The sequence below is a fragment of the Dromiciops gliroides genome, chromosome 1 (genome assembly GCF_019393635.1).
Source record: "Dromiciops gliroides isolate mDroGli1 chromosome 1, mDroGli1.pri, whole genome shotgun sequence".
NCBI classification, from domain to species: Eukaryota; Metazoa; Chordata; class Mammalia; order Microbiotheria; family Microbiotheriidae; genus Dromiciops; species Dromiciops gliroides.
The window spans coordinates 414,909,012-414,928,379 of NC_057861.1; the positions used below are offsets into that span (position 1 = coordinate 414,909,012).

The following is a 19,368-nucleotide window of genomic DNA, read 5'->3' on the forward strand; positions in this document are numbered from 1 at the left end:
TTGCTATCCCATCAATGGCAATACACCCAGCCATAGGCTAAGTGAAGATGAATTGTTCTTCAAATGTGTCAGCTGTATCTAAGGACAGCATTTCAAACTAGACTCTTGTTCTTTTTAAATGCAATTTTATGATATATTTTGCTTTTACATTGCCTAAATTTCCCCTGGCATCTTTCCTCTCCCCACCTTCTCTACTCCCCACACCACCACCACCACCACCATCTTAGAGCCATATCTTATTTAAAAAAAAAAAAAAGCCAGAGGGCATCTAGGTGGTACAGTGGATAGAGCACCAGCCCTGGAATCAGGAGGACCTGAGTTCAAGTTCTACCTCAGACACTTGCCAACTTACTAGCTGTGTGACCCTGGGCAAGTCACTTAACCTCAATTGCCTCACCAAAAAAAAAGAAAAAGAAAAAAACAAATTTGACCTCAGACACGTGACACTTACTAGCTGTGTGACCCTGAGCAAGTCATTTAACCCCAATTGCCTCACACACACACACAAAAAAGCTAGAAGGGAAAGAAATCAACAAAACAGATCAATACATTGAAAAAAATCTAACAAGATATGCAATGTCCCCCACCTCTGCAAAAAAGTGAGGAAATGTGTCTTCTTGTACCTCTTATTTAGGACCAGAACTGTTATTTATGACTGAATCATTCCATTTTGAATTAAACTCCTGTTCTTAATCTGACAAGGCTCTTCTCTCCATTTAGGGGACAGGGGATGGATGAGATATGGCAGAACCACCAAGGGTTCTCTAAGATAGAGTTCCTTTCCTGGCATCAAAAATCCTATCCTCTAAGAGAAAGGGGCTTGATTTTCAACTGATTTTAGATAAATGAATCAGGTTGGGGATTTAGGTCTGTTTACTGAGAGAGTAACTAGAATGCCTAGCTAAATTAAACTAGATTTCACAAAGTGAGTGAAGGAGGTTGTAGCTACAGTCCAAAGCAGGGAAAGTCTACACAGAGTGAGGAAAGCACAATCTCAAGGCTTTGATGTGATGGTAATTTTTTTAGAGCCATGAGTCTAGCTACTCAAGCAGGGATTCAGGCTTAGGCATCAACACAAGACTCTCCTCATTGGTAGAGAGAATGATTGATTGAGTGCTTCCTGTCTGTATGACAAGAAGGGTTCCTGAGGGCTCAGAAGAACAAAGATTCTGTTTTCCAGATTCAAGAGAACATACATTTCCTTTAAATGTTTGCTTCTTCCCCAAGACTTTTCCTTCTCCCTCCCAGAACCTCCCCCTAAAGAGATTCTGGAAATATCAGTGTCTTTTCTCTAAGCAAAAAACCACTAAAAGAACATTGAGTGAACTTTCTCTACCAATAAAAAGACTCATGCAAAGACCTAGGCTTGAGTTGGGGTTAAATAAGTAACCCCAGTGTCTAGTACAGTTCCTGTCACATATTATGTGTTTAATAAGTGCTTGTAAATTGATTATCCTGTCTCTTATGTTACTTCCTAAATGACCTTGGCCAAGTCACTTAACCTCCATGTGTCTTAGTAAAACTAAGAAGTTGAAGTAGATGGTCCCTGTGGTCTCTTCCAGCTTTAGAATTATCACCCAAGCACCACAGGGCAATGATTGATCAATTGATTGATTGATAATGCTGTACTGAAAGCATGTCTCTTTTGCTTCCACCCAGCAAAGTTTAAAAAAAAAAAAAAAGGGGAACTGTACTTTTAGACTTTTACTTGGGAACTGAAACCTCCAACCTTTTGTTTCTTCTTTTCTTTTGGCACGGACAAATGAAGGTTAAGTGATTTGCCTAGGTTCACACAGCTAGTAAGTGTCAAGTGTCTGAGGCCCGATTTGAACTCAGATCCTCTTGAATCCAGGGCTGGTGCTTTATCCATTGTGCCACCTAGCTGTCCCATGAAACCTCCAACCTTATTCCTGTTTTATATCTCACCTTTCCCCTAGTAGATCATCAGTATACCCCACACTCAGCTAATTAAAACACAAAAATCAATTTGAGTGGAAAGAATTTTAACCCCAATCCTTATGTGAGACCAGGTAGGGACTTCCTTGTACCTGATATTCCCTAACAAAACCAGGCTCTTTCAAGCTACCTGAATCCCAAGTTAGTTAGTTGCCTGAGTGCTTACATGGATTCTACATCTAGACCTTCCTGATCTCCCTCCCCTCTTGGCTTCTCTCCCACTTGGAAACAAGGTCAAGTTCCACAAGAAGCATGGCTCCTTGATCTCTAGCCTTAACTCCCTATGTCCTTTTGCTCTCTATCAATCACTGTATTCATGGCTGCTGACTCTAACTTCCACTTTTGGTTCAATTCATTCTTTCTTTTTTAGTTCTAACCTTTCATTTGAAACCCTTTCATCATTTTTCCTTAGAACTTTTTCTTCTCCACCTCTCCCATCAGCCACTGCCTGAACAGTGATCAATTTTTCCAGTTATATTAATTATGTCTCCATTTCACTATTTCTAGCATTTCTGGATATCTGGCCACAGGGATAAAACCCATATTTACATCAAAATGCACAAGGAATCTTCCTCTCTTGTTTGCTTATTTAGCCACCTGGTAGCATTGCTAAACAGGGACCTAAAAGATCAGGCTTGGGGTAGGGGAGGAGGGGTTGAAGTGGGGGAGAGGAACCAGTGCTCACACTGGTAGCTGAGAAGGTGCCATGGTTCTCTGAAAGTGAGTGACCTTAGGTCCCTGAGGCCAGCTCTAGGTTTCTTTTGTCTTATAGACCTCTTTGGCAGTCCAGTGAAGAAGATGATGAACCCTTTCTCACAATGTTATGGGTTTTTTTGATAAAAGTATTTTTTTTCTAGTTACATGTTGTGATGTTTAAAATCTATATTGTGTGATTGCCTTAAATTAGAAGCTTCAGCACCAGTCTTTGGGCATTAAACATTTATTAAAGCGTACAGGTATTAACATGGAGTTCAGAAAGTTAAGAAAAGCTCTATCTAGCCTAGAGTTCCATCCTGGTTGGGTTCTTCCTCAGGTCCTCCTCCATGAGTCTGCTTTAATCAGGAACTCTCCAGCAAGCTGATTATGGAAACTTTTTATAGGTCTGGAACAGAGGTGGTCCTTACACACTGCTTCAAGCTGATTGGTTGCTGTCCTCCAAATCCATTGGTTTTGAAGGTGTTCTCAAGTTGAGTTCACAGTCTAGCTTCTGAGAACAATACCTTCTTAAGGGATAGCCAGGTGTGATTACAATCCAGTTAACTTGAAGTAAGCTAATCAGCAGTCAATCACTCTCACTTGATTCAATCAGTCTAGATTAATCTCCAGGTGGGTCTGCGAAATCCCATTATTTCATCACTATGTAAAGATAGTTTTCAACATTTGTTTATATAAGATTTCCAATTTCCAATTTTTCTCCCTCCCTCCCCTCCCTCCTCCCTCCCCTAGACAGCAGGTAATCAGATATAGGTTTATATATATATGTATATGTATGTGTGTATATATATACACATAAAACAATGTTATTTTTAAATGCCTAAAATATAAAAACATAGATTTGCAAAGGAAATCAAGGATTAGTGGGAGGGAAATGATGACATTTTTTCCAGTCTCAATTCATGCACCCTCTAAAATCTATCTACAGACCCCCCAGGAGTCCATGAACTCCAAATTAATTTCTGTGGTAGACTAAAGGGTGTTATTGGTGTGGATATACTCAATCCTCAGAATAGCTCTGAGCTCCCACCCACCAGAAATTTGGCTCCCTCCTTGAATAAGTTTTATTTCACCAGGGCATAGTCATTTAACCCTTGCATAATGGAGTTCCGTATGGAGTATTACATTCTTTTCCTTAGGATCAATAAAATGGCTAAATATTAAAAGGTAGACACTACTAGGTCTGTATCCCAAAGAGATCATAAAAAAGGGAAAAGGACCCACATGTACAAGAATATTTATAGCAGTTCTCTTTGTGGTGGCAAAGAATTGTAAATTGAGGGGATGCCCATCAATTGGGGAATGACTGAACAAGTTGTGATAAATGAATGTAAGGGAATACTATTGTGCTGTAAGAAATGATGAGCAGGCAGATTTCAGAAAAACCTGGAAAGACTTAAGTGGACTGATGTTGAGTGAAATGAGCAGGATCAGGAGAACATTATACACAGTAAAAGCAAGATTGTGCAATAATCAACTGTGATAGACTTGGCTCTTAGGAATACGATGATTCCAAAGGACTCATAATAGAAAATGCACTCCACATCCAGAAAAAGAACTGTGGAATATGAATGCAGATTGAACCATACTATTTTTACTTTTTCATAGTATTGTGATTTAAGTCCTTTATGGCATAGGAATATGCATAGTTACTATTATTAAGTCCTTTATATTCCCCAAAACCAATATTTCTTCTCTAAAGAATAGCAGAGGGGCAGCTAGGTGGTGCACTGGCCCTGGATTCAGGAGTACCTGAATTCAAGTCCAACCTCAGACACTTAACACTTACTAGCTGTGTAACCCTGGGCAAGTCACTTAACCCCAATTGCCTCACTAAAAAAAAAAAAAAAGAAAGAATAGCAGAATTATCAGTTGTCATATTATGAAACAATATAATAAGATAGAGTTTTCAGAACAAATACTATTATTATGTTTAGCTAAAACTACTAGATGTTTTTATGGGGGGGAGAAAGGCTGATATTTTTCCTCTGATATTTTTGCATACATTTGCATATTATTTTGAACCTTTGACTGTGACCAAAATAGTATGACAGGGTAAACCAATTTTACTGTTAAATGCAATTTTTTTAAAAAAAGGCTTTAGTGTACATATTGTCAAGCTTAATGAGGAAAGTAGCATTTGAATACTAGTCTACCTAACAAATTAGTTTGATGTATCATCAAAATTTCAAATATCTTTTGACAATTTTCCAAAGTTGGGTTAAGAAGATTCTGTTATGGGCAGCTAGGTGTCTCAGTGGATAGAGTACTGGCCCTGGAGTCAGGAATACCTGAGTTCAAATCCGGCCTCAGACACTTAACACTTATTAGCTGTGTGACCCTGGGCAAGTCACTTAACCCCAATTGCCTCACTAAAAAAAAAAAAAAGATTCTGTTACCATGGAATTGGAGAAAATAAATGATGGAGTGATACAAAAGCAGGATAAAAGGGCATTTTCAAGATAGAGAGGTGTTAACTATATGGTCCTCCAGGATTTCAATGCTAGGGTCAGTCTTACTTGACATTTTGGTAAGTGATCTGGAAAAGGGAGAACACAACGACATTCTCACATTCTCTTACAAGAAAAAGTTTCTGAGGTTGCAAAATACCAAGCTGATGGAGAATAACCTGCAAGAAAATCTCACAAACCTCTATGAGTACAAGAAGTGAGCAATCTTCAGTATGGACAAATATTAGGTATTAAATAGATGGTAGACAAGCAGAAGAAAATTACTTATAAAAGAACAGTCTTGGGGGCAGCTAAGTGGCAGAGTGGATAAAACACCAACCCTGGATTCAGGAGGACCTGAGTTCAAATTCAGCCTCAGACACTTGACACTTACTAGCTAGGTGACCCTGGGCAAGTCACTTAACCCTCATTGCCCATGCAAAACAAAGGACAGTCTTTGGAAGACTTTGGTGTATTCTCTATTGAGGCTAAAATGGACAATAAAATGCCAAGAATTATCTAAAAAGACTTTTGAAAAAACAACAGAAAAGCATTTTGCTAAAGGTGGAGAAAACTTTAGTCTGTACCTGCCTTTATTTCTAAAGTGAGCCTGGTCCATGCACATTCAGAAAGATCTAACAACCACACGGGTCCACAAGAGGATGACTAAAATAAACACAAAGTTGATGAAGTTTGGGTTTGGTTTTTTTTTGGGGGGGGGGAGTTGGTTTGTTTTTTGTTTTTTGTTTGTTTTCTTTTTTGCAGGGCAGTTGGGGTTAAGTGACTTGCCCAGGGTCACACAGCTAGTAAGTATCAAGTGTCTGAGGCCAGGTTTGAACTCAGGTCCTCCTGAATCCAGGGCTGGTGCTTTATCCACTGTGCCCCCTAGCTGCCCCCAAAGTTGATAAAGGATAACAGGCTTAAAAAAATCACTTTGGAAAGATAAACCAAGAGCAAAAATTACCCAAGTTTATGAAACCATGTAATGGGCTTAATAGGAAAAATATTTATTTGTTTTCCAATGCAATGTTAGAATAAAGGCTGGCTCTGCCAAAAGGGATCTTTAGAATAATGATTTACAACATGGTGTCAGTCACTAGAGATACAAGCACAAGAAGAGGGCAGTCTCTTTACTTGAGGAGCTTAGATTCTATTGGGCAGCAGAGTGGGTGGAAAAGAACAAATGACACATAAACAAATAAGTAAATACTGGTTTATACAAAATAAAGATAGGGGGCAGCTAGGTGGCACAGTGGATAGAGCACCGGCCCTGGAGTCAGGAGGACCTGAGTTCAAATCCAGCCTCAGACACTTGACACCTACTAGCTGTGTGACCTTGGGCAAGTCACTTAACCCTCATTGCCCAACCAAAAAAAAAGATAAAGAGATTGAGGTGGGGCATTAACAGTGGAGAGAATCTGATCTGAGCCTTTGAGGGACCTAGAAGTTCCAAGAGGTTGAGATGAAGAGAAAGAACATTCTGATCATTGCTGGTAGAGCAGACCAGCGGATGGTATGGAGGCAGAAAATACAAGATTGTGTACATGGAAAGCTGGAGTGAGAGGAGTAATTGTAATAAGCCTAGAAAGAGGGGCAGCTAGGTAGCATAGTGGATAGAGCACCAGCCCTGGATTCAGGAGGACCTGAGTTCAAATCTAGATTTAGACACTTGACAGTTACTAGCTGTGTGACCCTGGGAAAGTCACTTAACCCCAATTGCTTCACAAAAAAAAGAAAAAAATAAGCCTAGAAAGATAAGTTGGCACCAGATTTTGAAGGATTTCAAATGTCAAACAGAAGAATTTGTCTTATATCATAAAGGCATTGGTGAATCCCTAAAGCTTCTTAAGCCTTGGATCTGTTATAATCAAAGTGATATCATCTGAACTCTGCCTTAGAAAAATCTCGCTGGTAGCTGAGTAGGTGGTTGACCTGGAGTGGGGAAAGACTCGCTTTAAGGAAAATAACTAGATGGTCATTGACATAGTCCAGTAGAGAGATAATGAGGGCTAAAATTAGGGTGGATATCATCATACAAGTGAAAAGAAAGGAAAGGATGTAAGAGATGTTAAGAAGGTAAAATTGACAAAAATGAAGTGAGGGAGAGTGAAGAGTAGAGAATAACTCAGACCTGAGTTATGCAAACCTGGGTGACTGGGAAAATGGCAGTGTTTTTGACAGAAATAGGGAACTTGGGAGGAAGGGTAGGTTTGGGCAAAAGCAGAAATAGAAGATGCAAGCCTGGAGCTTAAAAGAGAGATAAAAGTTGGAGATATAGTTTTAGGGCAGCTAGGCGGCGAAGTGGATAAAGCACCAGCCCTGGATTCAGGAAGACTTGAGTTCAGGTCCAGTCTCAAACACTTGACACTTACTAGCTATGTGACCCTGGGCAAGTCACTTAACCCTCATTGCCCCGCAAAAAGGAAAGGAAAGGAAAGGAGAGGAGAGGAGAGGAGAGGAGAGGAGAGGAGAGGAGAGGAGAGGAGAGGAGAGGAGAGGAGAGGAGAGGAGAGGAGAGGAGAGGAAAGGAAAGGATATGTAGTTTTAAGAGATATCTACATAGAAATTATAGTTGGGAGTTGACGAGATCACTGAGTGTATAGGTTGAGAAAGAGAAGAAGGACAAGGACAGAATCCTGGGGTTCGTTAGCACTTGAGGGCAAGATTAAGCAAACAAACTACAGAGCAGCATCATGAAAATAAAGGAAGTGAGAGAATTATAGAAGAGAAGAGGGGGGCATCCACAGGCACAAGTAGAGGAGTTGGTGTTGGCAAGAAGAGCCACCTCATCTTCTGAGATTAAGTTAAGGAGGAGAAAATGTGAAGTGGTACTGATACAGAGGTGGTTTGAATTATGGAATTGAGGAGAGGCACGTTCTGACAAGTGGTCTTAATTTAACTGAAGTAAGGGGTAGTATAGGTGACTTGAGAAAGTTTTGAATAGTTGCTCTGAGAAATATGAAGGAATTAATAAGGAAGAAGCAAAAGGCTTGTCATGTAGCAGCAAGAGTGAAACGGAGATTGGATAACACAAATTTGTAGTGGACTCAGTCAACCCACTTGTATGACTTCTTCCAGAGATGTTCTGTACTACTTGGGCAGTACTAGAAAAGGTCCATGCTGGGAGTAATCCAGGGCTGGAGTTTGGAAGGGATTAAGCAGCAATAAGACAAAAGGGAAAGGAATTCAGTTGAAGGATCCAGATTTTCAAAGAAGAAAATTGAGACTAGCACCTAAGAAAACAGAGGGGCAGATTGACCAGAGAGTGTGCTGTAAGGATGACGAATAGGTTTGGGATGGGTAAGATACTGAGAGAGATGAAGAGACAGAAGGTTGTGGTCTGGTAGAGGAATTCAATTTATGGATCGTGGAAGTGAAACTCAGTGTGAAAAGATCAAGAGTAAGGCCATCTCTGTGTGTGTCTGAAGCAGGGAAAAGCTACAGATCATGGGAACTAAGGGGTTTGATAAACTGGGAAGCAGGAGTATTTGAGGCAAAAGCAAAAGTGGTATGACCTGCAATGGCATTTCTTTGTGGGTTCATGTTAAAAATCCTTATTTTCATATATTAAAAAGTAACTAGAGGGGCAGCTAGGTGGCGCAGTAGATAAAGCATCAGCCCTGGATTCAGGAGGACCTGAGTTCAAATACGGCCTTAGACATTTGACACTTACTAGCTGTGTGACCCTGGGCAAGTCACTTAACCGTCATTGCCCCGCCCCCCCCCCCAAAAGCAATTAGTCCTCATGAGGCAGTCAGTATGATACAGAAAAAGGACTGTATTTGGAGTCAAGTTAATGGTTCAGATCACAGCTCGGCAACTTACCACCTGCATAACCTTTGGTAACTTAACCTCTCTAGATCTATATCCTCATCGATATTAATGAGATTAGACTACATGAGATTATCTGTAAATTCCCTTCCAGATATAAATCTATGATGTTGTGTTTTAAAGACCTGTCTTAATTCTTTGTATTTGTTTGCATTTCAGTTTCCAACAAAGGAACAGTGCCTTATTCTGTGACCACAACACCTCCACCTCCTCCACCAGCACATCCTGCCACTCAACCAACCCCTCCAGCCCTTTACCCAACACAACCACCAGTTCCAAGTCTACCGCCCAGAAATATCAAAATTCCCCCTGAACCAAAGTAAGTAGCAAATACACCCACCTAGTGCTTTGGGTAAACCCAAAGATTGTAGTATGGCTTTCTAGTGGTAGGTATCATCCACTGAAAATGTAGGCTTTCTATAGTCTTTTAGAATGTTGACTTCATGGAAAGTATTTTCATTTGTGTCATTGGTATGTTCTTTAGTCCCAAAAATCATTTTCAGAATAGATTCAATGTGCACAAATATCTGAATATCAGTTTTCTGTTCATGATGTGCCTGGTTTAGAGCAAGATTATTCGGCTGAGAGAAAGGCATCATAAGAATGAGAATAGAGGGGAAATTAGGAAAGAAAAATTTAGTCAATAGAAAACAATGGGTCTTTGCAGCAGGGAATCAATCCAACAAACATTTATTAAATATCTATTGTGAGCAAGACACTGTGATGGACTCAGAGGATTAAAAAATAAATACAATACAAATATGGCTCTCAATGAGCTTATACCCAATTGGGTGCTAAGAGAAGGGTTCACAAATAACCATAAAGGAGAGTGACGAGAGTACAAAGTAAAAGTCCTTCCAATGTGCTATGAGAAATTTTGAAGAGGAGACATCTCCTTCACCAGAAGGAATCAAGGGAAGTCTTTATGGAAGAAGTAACATCTGAGTTGAACTTTAAAGGAATGTAGGGGTTTGATCAAATGGAGAAAGGAGAAAGAGGTTAGATGGGGTGAAGGAAGAATGAGAAAGGTCCATTCCAGTCATGGGAAGAAAAGAATAAAGAAAAACAAAGCTAGGAGATGGGAGGATTAGAATGAAAGAAAGTTGTCCAATTTGTCTAGAAATAGATAAAGATGTGCTATATGGTCAGACAAATAATTTGGAACCAGATTGTAGAAAGCCTTGAATACAAGAGTCAGAGGTTTATACTCTACTCAGTGTGGAATAGGAAGCCACTGAAACTTAATGAATAGCAGAGCAGTACCATCACACTAGATTTTTAGGAAAATTATTTTAGGATACTTTGAAGATAGGTGAGCACAGAGGTTTATAAGGTGGTACTTCTAAGCAAGAAGAGATGAAGATCTGAATTAGGGTAGTTGCATTAGCAGCAGAGAGGAGGCTAAAGAAGAGGGAGAAAGGAAGAGAGAGGGAGAGATTACAAATAAAAATGGCAGGACTTCACAACTATTTGGATAAATGGGATGAGAGTATAAGAAGAATCAAAGATGATTGCAAAATTTTAAGCCTTGGAGATTGTGAAGATGGTGTAAGCCATTAACATAAATAGAGTTTAAAAGGAAGGGCAGATTTACAAAAGCAGATGATAAATTCAGTTTTAGATATGTTGAATTGGAGGTGCTGGTAGAAAGAATGCTTAAGCAGAAATATTCAGCAGGCATATGGAAATATGGAACTAAATGAACTAGAGTTCTTCGGACTCCTTGGGGTGTAGAAAAAAACCAGATTTACATAAAGAAGATAATTGAAGCTTCAGGGAAAGGTTATATCCTTAAGGGAAAGAGTATGTATAGGGAGGTGGACCTAGGTTAGAATCTTGTGACATTTAAAAGGGAAAGGAGAAAGATGATCCTGTTTAAAAAAAAAAAAAGATGTGGTAGAAATAGGCAGAGGTAGAAGGAGAGCTATAGGAATGTCACATCATACTGCAGAAACAAAGGAAGGGAGAAGGAATCTAGAAGGAAGACTTGCTCTCTAGTACCACATACTACAGAGATGTCAAGAAGGATGAGGAAAAAAAAAAAGAAGGATGAGGAGAAGAGACTATTGGGGTTTGGTCACAAGGATGTCATTAATGACCTTGATGAGAATGGCTTCCATAGAGTGGTGGGGATGGAAGCCAGGTTGAAAGAGGTTAAAGGTGGAAAATGGAGGGAGTGATTGTAACAAATTGATAACCTTGGCATTATATGAATCTGTGACAATGGTCTCTGTTCTCTGCTCTGCTCTGATCATCTTAGGAATATTGTTTTTAGCTTTGTCACACACTTTAAAACCAGAATTCATCCAGAGGAAATGAACCAAGATGGTGAAGGAATTGGAAACAGATTGAAGGAGCAAGTGAACTTGATATAATCCCTCAAACTGGGCTTGTGGACAAGAGAGATGTGTGGGCTAGAAAATAGCATAGAGAAGTGAATTTGAACTTATTCTTTTGACCAAAGTCAAAGGCTCCTAATTAATATCATCTTGGATTTCTTCAGTGTCAACTTAGAGTAAGGTTTCTAGTGACATTCTCCAAGGATCTATTCTTGATCTCCGTAGTCCTATACTTAGGATGAATGACTTGGAAAAAGACAGAGATGACATATGTGTCCAATTTGCAGGTGGCCAATACATTGCAGCCAACACACTGGATGACAGGATGCCCAAAAGAAATTATCAGCAGGGTACAGCAAACTACTGCCCAAGGGCTAAATATAGCTTATATCTGTTTTTGTGTAGTAGGGGAACTAAAAATGGGTTTTACTTTTTAAATACAATTAAACTGTATTTAAAAATGTAAGCACTCAATGATCTTAGAAAAACATGGAAAGATGCACAAAATAATGAAGAGCGAAATGAGCAGAACCATTGTATACAGTAAAAGTAATATTGTTTTAAGGATGACTTTGAGCAAATGAGTCATTTTGACTGTTATAAATATCCATATTAATTATAAAGGCCAATAAAGAAAGATGCTATCTGCATCCAGAGAAAGAACTGATAAATATAATTATGTATGGAAAATTTTACACACACATACACATGTGTCTAATGGTAGCCATCTCTATGGTGGGGGGAGGGAAGGAAAGAAAAGAAAAAAAGAAATACACATACTTTTATTATATGTTTAAAAGGAATAGCAAGTTGTACAAATAGATTTGCAGTTTCATATTCAATTGTCTTTGTTATTATATTATGTTATAGAAATGCTTAGTTTATTCCATAATTAAAAATAAAATAATGTGGACAGGGGTAGCTAGGTGATGTAGTGGATAAATCACTGGGTCAGGATTCAGGAGGACCTGAGTTCAAATCCGGCCTCAGACACTGGGCAAGTCACTTAACCCCAATTGCATAACCAAAAAAAAAAATAAAAATAATAAAATAAGATAATGTGGGAAAAATAATAAAAACCATTCTTAGCTCAAGAGCTAGCCAAAAACTGACAAAGGACCAGATTTGGAGTCAGATCCATAGTCTGCCTACCCCTGGGCTAGAATGATGGCTTAGATATAATATGATAAAATTTGACAGAAACAAATGGATACAATTTCACAGGTAAAATGTGAGAAGTCGTGTATTGACAAAAATTTATGTGAAGAAGATATGGGGATTTATTGGATTGCATGCCAACAGCATAAAAACAACAGCCCCCCAAAAAACCTAATGCAAATTTAAACTGTATTAAGAGAATCATAGTATTGTAAGTGTTGGAGGTGAGTCCTCCTGCACTCTTCCAATAGTCAGGTAAATCTGTAGTTTTATGTTCTGTTCCAAACACCATGTTTTCAGAAGGACATTGGCAAGCTGGAAAGAGGAAGGGGACGTCAAGACCCTCCTCAAGAACTGGTTGTGAAAACTCTAAACATTGAGCCTAGAGAAGACTTTTCAGAGGATGTTATTTGTCATTAAGTAATTGAACAGTTGTCACATGGAGTGTTCAGGGAGGAAGAGCACCTCTGGTGTGAGGACTTGCTGAGTCCTTTTCAGGGCTGCTCATCCACCTTTGGTGTCCACCTGTCACCCAACTCTCACCTGTGACTCCAAGAAGCTATAGCATGCACAACAGCAGCCACACCCTGATCAAAACCAAGCCAAACCAGAAGGAGGGTAAGCAACAGACCTCAAACCCATCAGTGAGTTAGGGAGATGTTCACCCCAAGAATGTAAAGATTTCCCCTCGAAGAATGGGTGGATGAGAACAGTTTGTTCCAATAGCTTTAAAGATCACTGGAGCAGGCACTGTGGAGTACTTAGAGATTGATCAGACATCTAAGACGCCAAGGTCATCCATTACAACACAGGTCATCATCAGTCATCTTGATGTTTGTCTTGCCACTGGACTTTGATGACAGGAAGAGAATAAGGCTGGTGACTTTGAGCAACTCTGCCTCACTGAAATCCAATTCACCAGCAAATCAAGATATCACACTTGTCATTGGTTCTCTCTGTGTAGGACAAACAACAGTAGTCACATAGAGGAGGAGGAGGAATTAAATTTGTTCTAGCACCTAGAGGTAATTGGTAGCATGGTGCCCAGAGTCAAGAAAGCCTAAGTTCAAATGCAACCTCGGGCAGTGTGACCCTGAGCAAGTCACTTAATCTGTTTACCTTAGTAGTTTGCTCAAGTATAAGAGGGGGGTATTAACAGCACCTACTTCACAAGATTATTGTAAGAATCAAAAGTGCTGGGGCAGTGGATAGAGCACCAGCCCTGGATTCAGGAGCACCTGAGTTCAAATCCGGCCTCAGATACTTGACACTTACTAGCTGTGTGACCCTGGGCAAGTCGCTTAACCCCAATTGCCTCACCAAAAAAAAAAAAAAAAGGGCTTACACTTTTGTGTACAGTTCCTGGCACATAGTGGGCCTAATAAATGTTTGTTCCCAACCTTTCTCTTCACCCATTCTCCACTGGGAAGAACCAGGAACAAAGGATTTACATTACAGAGAGGTAGGTTTAGGCATTATCTAAGGAGAAAGCTCCTATCAATTAGAGCTCACCAAAGGTGAACAGGCCAGCTGGAGAAGTCCCAGGGATCCACTCTGTAAAAAGTCTTTGTTTTTGTTTTTTGGTTGGGCAATAAGTGTTAAGTGACTTGCCCAAGGTCACACAGCTTGTGAGTGTCAAGCATCTGAAGACGGATTTGAACTCTTGAACTCAGGTCCTCCTGACTCCCGGGCTGGCGTTCTATCCACTGCACCACCTAGCTGCCCCCTGTAAAAAGTCTTTAAATCAAGACCAGGTGGCCAGTAGTCAGGGCTCCTTTGGAGGGGATTCCTTTTGAGATCCAGGCTAGAAAAGATGGCTCTTCAGGTGTGGAACAATAACAAGAGCTCACATGATGCAGTGCTTCAGGTTTACAAAACACTTTCCTCACAGTAGCCCTGAGAGACAGTGTGCCAGTATCAGCACATCCATTTTACAGATGAAGAAAATGAAACTCAGAAAAGTATCACAACCACACAACTAAGAGGTGTCAGAATCTCTGTAATATTGCAATTAACCAGAGCCTTTTTTCCTTCCCTCACCGACTCAAAGCACCCATGTGCTGTGCTGCCGCCCACAGACCTGAGAAAATATCATCAATCTCTTGGTCCTTTCGGCATCCAGACTGGGTTATCTTTCCAGGGCTGAGTCAAATTAAGCTTCCAAGATGGGACTTGAGAACACTAGAGATGGTGTCAAAAGAGTCTATGGTCTCTAAAGTTCTTAACTCCCAGAGAAAGAGGACTGAAGGCCTTCTAGTCCTTGAGGCTGTGTGTTTGACTCCTCTCCTGTAGGGAACTCCGCTGCTGGTCTAGGTCTGCAACTTTAAAGCAGGAGTTCTTACTCTTTTATGTGTATTGGATACAGGGGTGGGCTAGAGCCAGCTCACTAACTATAATGAACTGACCATTAAATCTTGGTCTGAGCACTCACACCTCAGAAATCTGTAAATTGCTATAACATTAGGACTTGATTTGTGTATTGTCCACTGACTAAAGTTAAGAAAGTGATGAAGGAAATTTTTCTAATGCAGATTAAACTTTAAAATGTGTCTTGTGCACATTTTTTTTTGAGAGTTGGTTGTTAAACTTTTACCAGCATACCTTTGACAGTGTAGTGAGAAAGGGGCAGCTAAGTGGCACAGTGGATAGAGCACCGGCCCTGGATTCAGGAGGACCTGAGTTCAAATCCGACCTCAGACACTTAACAATCACTAGCTGTGTGACCCTGGGCAAGTCACTTAACTCCAATTGCCTCACAAAAAAAAAATACAAATTTTAAAAATATATATTTGGGGGCAGCTAGATGGCACAGTGGATAGAGCACCGGCCCTGGATTCAGGAGGACCTGAGTTCAAATCCAGCCTCAGACACTTGACACTTACTAGCTGTGTGACCCTGGGCAAGTCACTTAACCCCAATTGCCTCACCAAAAAAAAAAAAAAAAAAAGACAGTGTAGTGAGGCCTATAGACCAATTCTCAGAATAATGTTTTTAAATAGCTAAAAAAATAAAATACATAAACTGACAAAGGAAATCAATTATTTTTTAAAAAATTTTTTAAGTTCATGGATACCAGGATTACTGAGAAGCAAAGGTCACATTGCCAGTATATGTCAGATTCAGGATTTGAACCCAGGTCTTCCTGGCTCCAAAGCCTGCTCTCTACCAAAGGCAGTATTAATGATAAGAGGGAAAAAAAGAAAAAAAATGTATGTATTTGTATATGTATGTATAGCCATGAATTAAATAAGATAAGCCTTAGTCAAAATTGTAAAGTCACCTAAGAGGGAAATCTATTGAAAGAACACCGAATTTGGCATCAGAGGACCTGGAATTGAGTCCCAACTCAGCCAGTTACCTGTGTAACCTTGGGTCTGCTACTTTTTTCAACATGAGTTTCCTCATTTGTAAAATGGGAATGTGTGTATGCCATCTTCTTTATAAGGTTGTTGTGAAGAAAGTGTATTTTATTTTTTCCCAATTACATGTAAAGGTAGTTTTCAACATTCATTTTTGTAAGATTTTGAGTTCCAAATTTCTCACCCTCCTGAAGCCAGCAAACAATCATGTTAAACAGATTTCCACATTAGTCATATTGTGAAAAAAGAATCAGAACAAAAGGGGAAAATTATGAGAAAGGAAAAACAACAACAACAAAAACCCAACAAAGTGAAAATAGTATGTCTCAGTCTGCATTCAGACTCCATACTTCTATCTAATGGAGAGTATTTTCTATCATGTCTTTTGGAATAGATGTGCCAGACACTGTGCTAACTGCTTTTTTAAAACACAAATATTATCTCATTTGATCTTTACAACAACCCTTTGAGGCAGGCGTTATTATTGTACCCATTTTACAATTAAGGAAACTGAGACAAATTGAGGTTAAGTTATTTGCCAGGATCCCACAGCCAGTAAATATATGAGGCTAGTTTGAAATGTAGGTCTTCCAGACTCCAATCCCAACACTCTATCTATCCACTGTACTACCAGCTGTCCCTAAAAAAGATTAAAATGTTATGTCTGTCAGTAGTATTAGCATGTTAAGCAGAATGCAAAATTATTTTATAAACCAAAGATGTGAAATTCTAACTGGGGGTTATCAGTCATCAGTAATCAGAAAAGATAGATAGTGGGTATCTGGGGGGCGAGGAATCTTCCCAGAATTTTTGAAATTTTTGAAGTCTTACTATAAAGACAGTTGTATACTTTTCCTTCTTCTACAGTTATACCTAAAGAAACTTGGAAACAAAATTGAGAAATTAGAATATCATAAAGGGATAATTTTTAAGAGAGTTTAACATTTACTGGATTCAAAGGATTAGGAGGAAGGAGATTTTAGAATGAAAATGACAGGTAGGGGCAGCTAGGTGGCACAGTGGATAGAGCACCAGCCCTGGATTCAGAAGGACCTGAGTTCAAATCTGGACTCAGACACTTGACACTTACTAGCTGTGTGACCCTAGGCAAGTCACTTAACCCCAATTGCCTCACCAAAAAAAAAAAAAAGAAAGAAAAGAAAAGAAAAGAAAAAAGAAAATGACAGGTAACAAATTGTGATGCAAAATATTTATTTTTCGTTTTCCTTCACACACCCCCCATTCAAGTAATGTGCATAAAGTACCTACTATAAAAAGAACACTTTTTTAGAAGCTGAGGGTGATACAAAGTTTGGATAAAACACAGTCTCTGTCCTCATGAAGCTTACAGTTTAGTGGTGGGGATAAGACACTAAAACATAAATATAATTCACAATAATACATAATTGATGTCTTCTTCTGTGGGTAGATCCAATTGCTGGGAAGTTTTTTCTTTACATCAAGCCTGAATCTCTTTCATTTTAAGTTCAGCCCGTCTCTCTTATTTCCACCCTCTGGAGCCAAGCAGCACAAGAGTAATCTCTACAAAATGTTACTTTTCCAAGTGTATTGTTTCCCCATCTAGTGGTCAAAATTAATTCGGTTCTCAAGCACATGTCTTTACCACAGCAGGTATTTGCAGAGAAACTAGAACAGAGAGAACCATGGATAGCAGTGGGGGTAATGCACAAAGCAACTTCATAGTGCAACTTACCATAGTACAGATGTTGAAGTTATTAAAAAAATGATAACAAAGCTAACATGTGGTTGCTAGTTCTCTCCACAGAAGCTTTCTGTCACTTTATTTCTGCTGTTGTACTGTTTTTTATTTCTACTGCAAGCATTTCTTTAGTTTTAAACATCCCAAGCTGCATGACTTGAGTAGAGGAAGATGGGGAAAGGAAGAAAGTATTTTTAATGCTCTTTTAAAATTGGCTCTTTGAAAAATAAATGAATGAATAAATAAATAAATTGGTTCTTTCAAAAATAAATAGATAAATAAATGAATAAATAAGTAGATAGATAGATAGATAGATAGATAGATAGATAGATAGATAGATAGATAGATAGATAGATAGATAAAAGAAATTGGTTCTTTCAGAGATGACCCAGGCTTTTAGCTGAGGAGCCATTCATTATATTCTCTAGCTGGTGGGCAACTAGAGCTTCATTTAGGTAGTACCCCTAAAGAGACTCGTCATTCTAGGTACTCGAGGGATTCTCCATCCTGCCTTGATGTAGGCTCATGATCTAGGTAAAACCCTTGGGTAAGCAGAAAAAACAAACAAAACCAAAGAGTATGATGAATAATCCCCAGACAAATGACCCTAGGGTGGTGTCTAGAAGAACAAATTCTGAATTACTCATAATAATTGTGCCCAAACAAGCAGCCTGAGAAGTCAGATGCTAAAGGAGCACTTACTTCAGGGAAGCCTGAAAAGAAGTAGGTGAGGAGGTGGCACTTACTATGATTGAGGGCAATGGAGATGGAGCTTCACCTAGTAACATTTATTCATGGTCATATGTGATTTATCAATTTAGTGTTTTATCTATTAGGGAATAAATTGTATACGATATATTAACAGAAGCAACAAGGAAGGGAAGAAATAAACATTTATTAAGTTCCTACTTTGTGCCAGGCACTATGCCGAAGAGCTTTACAAATATTATCACATTTGATCCCTCACAACAACCCTGGGAGGTAGGTGCTGCAACGATCCCTATTTTGAGGAAACTGAGGCAGATAGAGGTTAAGTGACTTGCCCAGGCTCACACAGCTAGTAAATGTCTGAGGTTAGATTTGAACTCAGGTCTTCCTGATTCTAGGACCAGCATTCTCTCCCATGTGCCACCTACCTGCCTCTAGAGAAAACAGAGAACTTTATTTGATGATCCTCTGAGTATCAATATCAAGTAAGATATAAAACAGAAATGTACATGATTGACAGAAGTATTCATTGCTCTTTCAATGTCATCCTGCACACAGCCCAAAAAGAAGGATTCTCTAAAGATAATGAGGTCCTTCTGATGCTTCTGTTTGCAGAAAATACTGCATGATAACACTTTGTTGCACCAAACCCCAGAATACTTAGGAACCTCTTCAATTAGATCCTTGACTACTCAAAAGTTGGAGCTAACACTCCATACCAGACTGAAAGGACTTAATGATGATTAGTCCAGTAGATTAGTCCATGTGTCTTTGGCAAAGGAAAACAAATAATTCTCCTCCCTAGAGCTGTTTTTCATGGCTAGAATAAATTTTCAGCAATAGATAGATGGGTGTGACTTGTCCTCATTTTTTATCATTTTTTTTCATTCTCAATTTTCATTATTTTGATATACATTGAAGATATGGACAGGAATCGCAGGGGACAGGTCAATCAAGAAGCATTTATTTAGATTACTACATACTAGACATTGTGTTAGATTCTAGGAATACAATGATAAAAATTAACCTATAACTACCCTCAAGCTTACATTCAATTAGGAGCAATAACTTGTACATATAAGCACATACAATATTATTTACAAAATGAATGCAAGGGCTCAGCTAGGTGGCAC

At 39.2% G+C, this 19,368-nt stretch overlaps 1 protein-coding gene across 1 annotated transcript in view; it reads left to right on the forward strand.

Annotated features, from left to right (window-relative positions):
* Positions 1-19,368, forward strand: part of FYB1 (FYN binding protein 1) — a 203,214-nt gene that overhangs the window by 131,891 nt on the left and 51,955 nt on the right. Inside the window, 2 exon segments of the mRNA XM_043976068.1 lie at positions 902-941; positions 9,111-9,270. Of these exon segments, the coding sequence (XP_043832003.1) occupies positions 902-941; positions 9,111-9,270 (200 nt within the window).